The sequence below is a fragment of the Triticum urartu genome, chromosome 2, assembly GCF_003073215.2.
Source record: "Triticum urartu cultivar G1812 chromosome 2, Tu2.1, whole genome shotgun sequence".
NCBI lineage: Eukaryota > Viridiplantae > Streptophyta > Magnoliopsida > Poales > Poaceae > Triticum > Triticum urartu.
This window is the reverse complement of record NC_053023.1, coordinates 723054378-723064304: the sequence shown is the minus strand read 5'-3', so window position 1 is coordinate 723064304 and position 9927 is coordinate 723054378. Positions and strand designations below refer to the sequence as shown.

Below are 9927 nucleotides of genomic sequence, written 5' to 3'. Positions count from 1 at the left end.
CCTGGGGGGCATATCGGGTGTGGCCCGAACGGGCGTGCGGGCAGCGGGCGCACCGCCCGTCGGAGCGGACCCGAGGCGACGGGGCGGGCGCTCGGCGGCGAGTGGCGAGGCTACGCGGGGCCGAGCGAAGCACGGTCGCGGGCGGCAACGAGCGCCGACGCGGGGCCGTAGCAGGGAGGCGGCAACGCAAGCAGAGGCGGCAGGTGCAGCGAGCGTGCGTGCGCGTGGCCGCGGCCAAGGGCGGAGAAGGAAGGCCGACCAAGCCAGGGGTGCGCCCTGGGCACGTGCGCGGCACTTGGCGCGGGGAGCGTGCACGTGCAGGCGCACGGCGGGGGGGAGCAGCCGAGCAGGGCAAGCAGAGATGGGCGAGCGCGACAGCAGGAGCAGCATGGGCTGCGGCGGGCGAGGCTAGGTGCGGCGCGGTCGGGGCATGCTCGGGCGAAACACAGAGGCAAGCAGGCGTGGGTGGCGTCGTGCACGCGCGCCGGTGAGCAGCAACAAGGTAGAGGGGGAGACGGAGGTCGGGTCGGGCATCGTGGCCGCGGCAACACGAGGACGCGGACGGCGGTTACGGCAACGAGATTGAGGGGGAAGGTGGGGGATCGTCGGAGAGGCTCACTGCGGAGCTCGTGGAGGACTCGGTGAAGCCGGGGGAGGTCGTGGCCGTCCGGCAAGGTGGGGATGAGGACGACGGTTCCGGGCGACGGCGGTTGGCGTCGGGGCGGCGAGCACGGCGTCTTGCGGAGCACGGCGTCTTGCGGAGCACTAGTAGTTTTGCCATGTTTTTCTTATATGTGTGTAGTAACTTCAGGTTTATGCTCCTCTTGCGAAGCTTAACATTGAAGAGAGGACACTGTATGTGCTCGTTTGCCCGGCGCCAAAATGCAGCCCTAACACCCAAAGGCAAGCATGTGTCACTTACCATTGGTAGTTTGGTACAATTACATGTTATTCTGATCTTCAGTTTGATTTGAGGTTAGTTTGTCTGACTTCTAATTTTATTTGCTTCTTAAAGTTGGAAGGTCCTAAGGGTTCAGAAGTGCCATACTGGTATGCAATCAAATGATAATGGGGACGGGTCAGTCCAAAGTAAAGAAAAGGTTTGCTCAAATGAGCCAACTCCTTCCTGTTCTGTGGGGAAAAATAATGAAGAAGAAAACAAGAGTTCCAACACCAATGATGATGATTTTGATTTAGATGCCTTGGCTGCAGCACTCGAGCAGGCTGCAACGGTGGCATCCAACACAAAGAAGAAAAGTAAATCAAAGCGTGCTAATAATGTCCCTAGAAAATGCGCTGTAGTGAAGGAGAAAGTAAATGACCTGAGTATACCAGGTGAGGGAAATCTCTGCAGAACTCCTTACCATAAGTGTAAAGTCCGAGTGTTTTTGTCTCATGAGATTTTCTTTCTGCAGTTCTTCCTTGTTTCTATATCTATTACGACAAGGAACAGTCGAGGGGGAAAACCAGTGTAGGTTCTAGTAGCTATGAAAAACTTTTGGCAGAAGAGGTAATGGACATGGGTAATGATGAAGAAGAAAAATGGGAAGGAGAAAAGTATGAATATGATAGTGCTCCTGGGGCCGACAGAACTTTCTTAAAATTTAAGAAACGGTTGGATGCATATCCTCAACAATGCTTTAGGTAGAACTCATCATGTCCTTGTTATTATTTGTTATATCATGCTTTTCTCTAAGTATACACCTATTTTAGTTTCAGAACCTGATTCGATTTTTGGTGTCTAATTACCTGCAGGTATTCATGTGGTGGTAGTCCACTGTTGCCTACAACTAACTCACAGGATGTTGGCACATGTAAGCTTTGTGGTTCACGACGTCAATATGAACTTCAACTGATGTCCCCATTATCATATTTTCTCGACCAAGCTGGTGATGGTTCCTCAAATTGTGCACCTAATGCCTGGACTTGGCTGACTCTTGTTATCTACACTTGCTCCAAGGTCTGATCTTAATTTTCAATTTATTGATATTAACTAAATGATGAAGTTCAAGGATCTGTCAAGGCTTGTGCAATACTTAGCAGCAGTCATATCGCTTCAAAACTTGATAAATATATCCATTGTACATCTGCTTTTGGATAATAAATATGTCCAGATTGATGCTCCTTTTTCATTGCTAAAATGAAGAGATAAGAGTAAATACATGGCATGTAAAAGATTTCCTGGAAATACATCAGCCTAAAATATACACTCTCCACACCAAACTCTTACGGAGTGGTTTTTTATTTAGCACGATCCAGATGAATGGAATGGATAGTAGACTAATTAAACTCCACATGCATAATGAGAAGTTGCCTATTAGCAGTTTTCCCCGTTTATTATTGCGGAAATAGGGTTTCCCCCCGCTTTGTATTACAAAGCAACCATCACTGAACAACCAACGAAAGGTGCTGGGACGGAAGCAGCACAGGCACGCCCAAAAGAAAAGAAGGCTGAGAAATGAAAGTTGTGCGCTGTCTTTATTTGTTTGTAGTCAGCTTATCTTGCTGTGTTTTGTTGAGTATATCATATTCCTAACAATAACCTACCGCTCGCAGAGTTGCTGTCCTTCGTCTTGTTGTGGGAAACAGGGCAATTGCTGCTGGGGAGTAGTGGAGGAGGAGATAATGATGCAGGAGGATGAAGCATGTAACGCGTGATGTGTTAAGCTATCTGTAATCTTGTGTGTTTTCATTGTTCTTGTACTCTGTCAATTTGACAAGTCAGTTTTGTAGGACTCCACCGAAGTACCAAACTTGTTAATAATAATTCGTCTTGAATTTCTCGTGGTGTAACTATCAGAATGGAATGATTATGTGAACATTATTGGAAGTTAAATTCTAAATGTTGAGTTTTTTTTTAAAATAATACACAAGTGGCACATCCAGGAGACTGTGAAACAACCATATACCATTGAGCTATACATTAAGCGAAACACCAGCGCTTTCAACTTGTTCACAGGTGCAAAAGGCATGTCATTGTCCTCCTCTTGCTTCCATCATATCATTGAGCAGGCCTTTGTCCTCCTCTTTAATTCTATATATGATGAGTTTGTCCTGTAATTCTAAATCATGTAAGTATTTTATTTGCTTGCCATTGGTTTCATGTATAATTAGAGCACAATGAGCTTCTATAGAAAGGGAAAGGAATTTGGGTATGTGAGACTGTTTGAATGCACCTGTTTGTTTCTGCTCTATGTTGGCGCATGGTATAAACAGTGCATCCCTCTAAGTCTCTCCAAGAGTTGATATGCTTCGGAATCTAGCCGGCTCGATTGCGCCGGGCTCAAGACGTCAACATAAAGGAGAGGAGCAGGATTAGCAGGGCGTGTGGTGTTAGAGCCCATCGTCTTGGGATTGTCCATGTAAGAATGCTTTGTGATCAGGTGGACACCGCAGCAACCGCAGCCATCATGGGCGCGGTCAGGAAGGAAGGCTACAGACTCTGTTTTTTTGTTATCTCGTTTTGTGTCTTTTTATCTCCCGTTGCAACGCACGGGCATGTTTATACTAGTATAAAAATAAGTAGAAACCTAACAACTAACATGCGCAACAGAGAAGAAAAAAAACAGTCCATTTTCATGTTTTAGCTCACTGGCCATCCGCTGACAGTTTCGGGTTTAATACCAATATTTTACCAACAAATCCAATAAATCGGTTTAATACCAACAAATCTTAAAAAAAATCTAACTGTAGTGGTTGGTGTCTTGATTTTTGTTTTTTTAAGGGAGTGTGTGTCAGTTGTCTATTCCAAGAATAGATTGGATCTATCAAGTTGCACTTTATATTTCTTTTTAGATAAATAAGAAAAGAGTGCACGATCTCGACGAATTACTTCTGAATGAATTCAGAAGTCATATGGAAGAACCATAGCATTTGGCACTTATTGGTAAATCAATTTGATTCTCTATGGACCAAATAGACTTAACCAAAGCAGCTGACTAGAATCTGTCCGTAAGTCTAGGATTTTCGTTGACCAGAATATAAAAATAAGTAGAAAACTAACAACAAACATGGACAATAGAGAAGAAAAATAGAAGAGTCAAAAAAATGATGGAAGCCAAGATGAAAATCATTCTCCTAAAGATATAGCAAATTCTAAAAAGAAAACAACACGGCAAGGGGCGGCTCCTCTCCTCCGTCTAGTAGAAGAACTAATTTGTCAAGGAAAGACAAAACATCCTCATTAGGCATTATCAATTGGCAGCATATAAATGCTAAGTGGCTCCATCGTCTTGACGTAGGGCAATGTCTGGCACCATTCGTCATCTATCACCGCGAGCCGCGTCCCATGAGCCCGGCGACTGACCCGCACAGGCACCGCCTTGTTGGATGCCCACATGCCTTTATGTCTGTAGTGCCCACGTATCAAGCTCTCCTCCAATGTCAAGATGCACTCGCCATACACGAAGTATGGCCGCGTGACCTCATGCCGCGTAAGGTTGTACCGACAGCTCCACTTTCGCTGCCCCTTGTCCAGAACCCACACCTCTGTCGTTCTCGAAAGGCCATGGACAACAATGCCCAGCCTCCCGTGCACCTCCGTCAGGTGGTAGTTTTCAGGCCCAGCGGGATGCCCGGGCAGCCCCTTGACACGGGCGACCGCCTCGTTGTCGAGGTCAAATGACACGACCCAGCTCGCTCCGGCATTCTCTACGACCCAATAAGTCGTGCCGTCGACGCTGACTATGCCGGCGCCGAGGTTACACCTCACTCCCTCCGCAGGGCCGGCCGGAACCTCCCGCCACGACGCCTCCCCTAGCGTGAGCACGTGCAGGGCGTCGAACTTGTATTCCTCGCTGATGCTACATGGGATGTGCACCACCTTGTACTGCCCGGACGTAGGGTGGTACGCGAAGCTGTACGCCTTGTGCCAGTTCTCCCAGTAGGTGCATCTCTCCAAAGACGGGACAAACGGGCATGCGCAAGGCAGCGGCGGGACGGGCAGCTCCTCGTCGGTGGCCGGGTTGACCAGGGTGACGGCGCCGCCGGGTGCCTCCTCGTTGTCGCACAGGCAGAGAAGACCATTGCACGTGCCGATCAGCTGCAGGCTACCGCGGTCGAGGAAGTACGGTCCCGCTGTGTCCCGAGGCCACAGCTGTGTGTAGCGCCCCGTCGAAGACTTGGACAGGTCGTCGACGACGTAGGCGATGCCATACCAGGTATGCCAGAGGAGGGCCGTGGCGCGGCTCTGCATCTCCGTGGTGTGCTCGTCGATGATGCTGCGCCAGAGCCTGCAGACGAGGCGGACCCGGCGGCGGGAGCTCGGCGGCAGCCGCAGGAGGATCTCGACCAGAACGTCCGTGGGCAACTCCAAGCGCCCCGCGCCGTCCATGGCCATGGGTGCAATCTATTTTCCCTTGTTACTTCTCTCTTTCTCCCGGTTGCTCACCACGATACGTTGCATTATATATCACCACGATTTGGTTTGAGTCCGACTTGGTCACCGGCTTCTTCTTTAGTTGTACTGCGATTTGGAAATTTTCTTTGGAGGGAATATTAGAATGTGATGAAATCGGAACAGGTTTGATGCAACATGCACAGAAGAGTTGGAAATTCCAACGACTATTTGCGTACCAATACAAGTTCATGATAATGCAATTTCGTTCATAGACGAACAAGTACAGCTGAACAAGTACACTGAAGCTCTGTACACAAGTATTACACGCTGGCAGTCTTAACTGTTAGAAGATGTTGTATAGGGATAGGAAAGGTGTTTAACTTGTATCTCTTCTTATCTCTTCTTCTACTCTATCTCCTCAAACCTCCTGTACCGAATATGATTGATCTCCTCTCAATCTATTCTTGTAAGCCACGGCACACATCATATATATACAACCGCGGCCCAAGCAAAGGGTTCAACGCTTCCATCTAGTTGTACATGGTAACAGAGCCTCTTCCTCGACAGATTGAATAGAGATCGCATCTAGCTACCCCAGGCGACCACAACTATGTCCACCACCTCCGCCGCCATGACGCCGAGCACCATGGGTGCCCTCACCACCGACGCCTCCTCCTCCATCTTTGCATCTTCGTCCACCTCCACCCCCACCAACTCCTTCCTCGGATCGCCGCCGCAAGAGAAGCTGACGAGAGGCAACTTCCTCCTCTGGAAGGCCGTCGTCCTACCCCAGATCAAGGGCGCGCAGATGGAGCACCATCTTGACGCGAAGAGCCCAGCGCCGCCGCCCACCCTCACCGTTACCAAGGACGGCAAAGAAGAACAGGTGGTGAACTTTGCCAGATCCCTCTGGTACGCACAGTAGCAACAACTCCAAGGTTACTTGATGGGCTCCCTCTCCCGCGACATCCTTGCACAGGTGGCCACGCTCCAGACGCCGGCAGAAGTCTGGCGCGCCATCCACGACATGTTCGCCGCCCAGAGCCAAGCGCAAGCCATCAACACTCGCATCGAGCTTACGAACCTGCAAAAAGGTAACATGACTATGGCAGAGTATCTTGGCAAGATTAAGAGCCTCACCGACGAAGTTGCACGCACTGCCGCCGCGCTCTCCGATCCGGAGATCGTATCCAAGATCTTGGCCCGACTGGACATGGATTATAATCCAGTCGTCTCGGCCCTTGCTGCTCGGGTGGAGCCGATCACCGTCCAGGAGCTGTATAGCCAGCTCCTGAGCTTCGACGCCCGCCTCAGTCTTCTTCATGGCGTTGCTTTTCGCCAATCTTCTGCCAACGCCGCCTCGCGCGGACGCGGCCGTGGGCGCGGTCACCATGCGCAACGCGGCGGTGGGCGCGGGCACGGCAACTCCCAGGGCGACAGCGGCTACACCAATAACTACGGCAACACAGGAGGCGGCAGCTACAACAACTCCTCCAACAGAACAGGGGGGTGGTAGCTTCAACAACAACACTAGCCGCCGCCCCTCCTCCTCCTCTCGCGGTCGTCCTCGCTGCCAACTCTGCAAGAAGGCCGGCCATGAGGTCATGGACTGCTGGCACCGCTATGATGAAGACTTCGTTCCAGATTCTCGTCAGGTTGCTGCAGCTATGCGTGATCAAGGAGGAGAAGGAGTGTGGTATGTTGACTCCGGCGCTACGGATCATGTCACAAGTGAGCTAGAGCAGCTTGCTCTCCATGAAAAATATCACGGCAATGATCAGATTCACACCGCAAGCGGTGGAGGTATGGATATTAGACACATTGGTCAAGCTTTTATTAATTCCCCTATGCTTAAACGTGATCTAGTCTTAAAAGATGTTCTTCATGTTCCTCAAGCCGATAAAAACCTTGCCTCTATGTCTCGTTTAGCCACTGATAATAATGTCTTCTTTGAAACTCACCTTCGTTACTTTTTTATCAAGGATCGGGCAACGAGGGAACTTCTACACCACGGTAGATGCATTGGCGGCCTCTACCCCATCACATTCGGAGCACTTAGTCGCAAGCATCGTCAGGTCTACTCCGTCATCAAGCCCTCCTTGGCAAGGTGGCATCAACGTTTAGGACATCCTTCCTCGGTCATAGTTAAGCAAGTAGTCAATAAAGGCAAACTTTCTTTGTCACATAGTCCTATTAGTGATTCGGTTTGTGAAGCTTGTCAATGTGCCAAGAGTCACCAACTTCCCTATCCTAAGTCTAGTAGTGTTTCTCATGCTCCTGTAGAGCTTATTTTCAGTGATGTATGGGGACATGCCCAAGATTCTTTTGGCAGAAAAAAAATATTATGTCAGTTTTATCGATGATTATAGCAAGTTTACTTGGATTTATTTACTTAAGTATAAATCTGAAGTCTTCTCTATATTCCAAGAGTTTCAAAAACTTGTTGAAAGACACTTTGACAAAAAAATCTTGACAATCCAAAGTGACTGGGGAGGGGAGTATGAGAAGCTCAACTCCTTATTTCATAGTATAGGCATTGCACACCATGTGTCTTGTCCCCATGCTCATCAACAGAATGGCTCTGCCGAGCGTAAACATCGCCACATTGTTGAAGTTGGTCTCTATTTACTTGCTCATGCCTCCATGCCTCTTAAATATTGGGATGAAGCTTTCATCACTGCCACATATCTTATTAATCGTTTGCCTAGCAAAGTTATTGGAAATTCTACTCCGTTGGAACGTCTTTATCATCAAAAACCAGACTATAATTCCCTCAAAACTTTTGGGTGTGCATGCTATCCCAATCTTCGTCCATACAATCATCATAAGCTTGAGTTTCGTTCTACTCAATGCGTTTTTCTTGGCTATAGCAATCTCCACAAAGGCTACAAGTGCCTAGAAATTGCTACTGGACGTATTTATATTTCTAGAGATGTTGTTTTTGATGAAAATCTCTTTCCATTCACCAAGCTTCATCCAAATGAAGGCGCTCTCCTTCGTGCTGAAATAGCCCTTCTTCCTGATCACGAGGGTGAATTAACTAAAGCTGATCATGTGAAAAAATCCAGAGAAAATTGTTTTTCTGCAGATTCTGGCCGTCATTTTATGTGTGCAGGTCCGGACGAAAAAGGCACAGGATCCAACACTGATTCGGCTGGCAGCGGCGCCGGATCCCATGCTGATCCCCGCGTCAGAACTGCTGCACCTGACGGCGCGCGATCCCAGGAGGATAGCTCTCCCCTGCATGCATCTCCTCGCACGCCAATGGCCAACCGGTTGGACCCCGCCCGTCCCGATGCGCGGTTGGCTGAGGCCGCCAGCCCAGGCGTGGGTGCATGTGCGCGCGTGGCCGACAGCCCCCACCAGGTGGACCCCGCCAGCCCAGGCGCGGGCGGACCGCGTGCCACTTGTCCGTGTGATGACGAGGCGCGGGACGCGATGGCTGATTCGGCTGGCGATAGGAGATCGCCTGCGCCTGTGCCGTCAGGATCAGAAGCAGGTGCAGAATCGTCCTTGGATCTGGTGCTGGGATTTTCTGTGGATAATTTTGCGTCTCCAAATGCTCTTGAATCTTCTGTGCCTACATCAGCAGTTTGCTCTCAGGCTCCTCGTCGACACACTCAATCACAGTCAGGTATCGTCAAAAATAAAGAGTACAATGATGGTACGGTAAGATATGATCCTGTCAAAAGTGCTTTTCTTACTAGTGTTGGAGAACCAGTTAATTTGCATGATGCTCTAGATCATAAAGAATGGAAAGAAGCTATGGATAATGAATATGATGCGCTCATGAAAAATAGAACTTGGCACTTAGTACCCTCAAGGAAGGGCAGCAATGTCATAGATTGCAAATGGGTCTATAAGATAAAAAGAAAATCTGATGGAAGCATAGACAGATACAAGGCTAGGTTAGTTGCCAAAGGGTTTAAACAGAGATTTGGTATTGATTATGAAGATACATTTAGTCCAGTTGTTAAGGCGGCTACTATTCGACTTGTATTGTCTATTGCTATTTCCAGAGGTTGGAGTTTACGACAGCTAGATGTTCAGAACGCGTTTCTTCATGGTGTTCTTGAGGAACAAGTGTTCATGCGGCAGCCACCTAGATATGAGAATCAAAGCATGCCAAATCATGTCTTTAAGTTGGATAAAGCTCTGTATGGTTTGAAACAGGCCCCATGTGACGCCCCCGATTTAATCGTACACTAATCATGCACGCAAACGTGTACGATCAAGATCAGGGACTCACGGGAAGATATCACAACACAACTCTAAAAACATAAATAAGTCATACAAGCATCATAATACAAGCCAGGGGCCTCGAGGGCTCGAATACAAGTGCTCGATCATAGACGAGTCAGCGGAAGCAACAATATCTGAGTACAGACATAAGTAAACAAGTTTGCCTTAAGAAGGCTAGCACAAACGGGGATACAGATCGAACGAGGCGCAAGCCTCCTGCTTGGGATCCTCCTAACTACTCCTGGTCGTCGTCAGCGGGCTGCACGTAGTAGTAGGCACCTCCAGAGTAGTAGGAATCATCGTCGAAGGTGGCGTCTGGATCCTGGGCTCCATCACCTGGTCGCAGC

The 9927-nt window shown here is 49.0% G+C and overlaps 2 protein-coding genes across 2 annotated transcripts; one reads left to right on the top strand and one right to left on the bottom strand.

The window, feature by feature from the left end:
* The first annotated feature begins 771 nt into the window (after nt 1–771).
* Nucleotides 772–2854, top strand: LOC125534367 (programmed cell death protein 2-like). The gene is made up of 5 exons (XM_048697620.1): nt 772–903; nt 1016–1335; nt 1416–1644; nt 1756–1960; nt 2557–2854. Exons 2-5 carry the CDS (start codon nt 1053–1055, stop codon nt 2656–2658), a joined length of 819 nt encoding a protein of 272 aa, XP_048553577.1. The 5' UTR covers nt 772–903; nt 1016–1052; the 3' UTR covers nt 2659–2854.
* Nucleotides 2855–3980: 1126 nt separating this feature from the next.
* LOC125534366 (F-box protein At3g07870-like) lies at nt 3981–5483 on the bottom strand. The gene has a single exon (XM_048697619.1). The coding sequence runs from the start codon at nt 5336–5338 to the stop codon at nt 4184–4186; it is 1155 nt and encodes a 384-aa protein (XP_048553576.1). The 5' UTR covers nt 5339–5483; the 3' UTR covers nt 3981–4183.
* Between the last annotated feature and the right edge of the window lie 4444 nt (nt 5484–9927).

Coding starts and splice junctions, on each gene's coding strand:
- LOC125534367 (XM_048697620.1), top strand. CDS start 1,053: ATGCAATCAAATGATAATGGGGACGGGTCAGTCCAAAGTAAAGAAAAG. Junction 1,336..1,415: donor AAATGACCTGAGTATACCAG/GTGAGGGAAATC, acceptor TTCTTTCTGCAG/TTCTTCCTTGTTTCTATATC. Junction 1,961..2,556: donor TTATCTACACTTGCTCCAAG/GTCTGATCTTAA, acceptor TACCGCTCGCAG/AGTTGCTGTCCTTCGTCTTG.
- LOC125534366 (XM_048697619.1), bottom strand. CDS start 5,338: ATGGCCATGGACGGCGCGGGGCGCTTGGAGTTGCCCACGGACGTTCTG.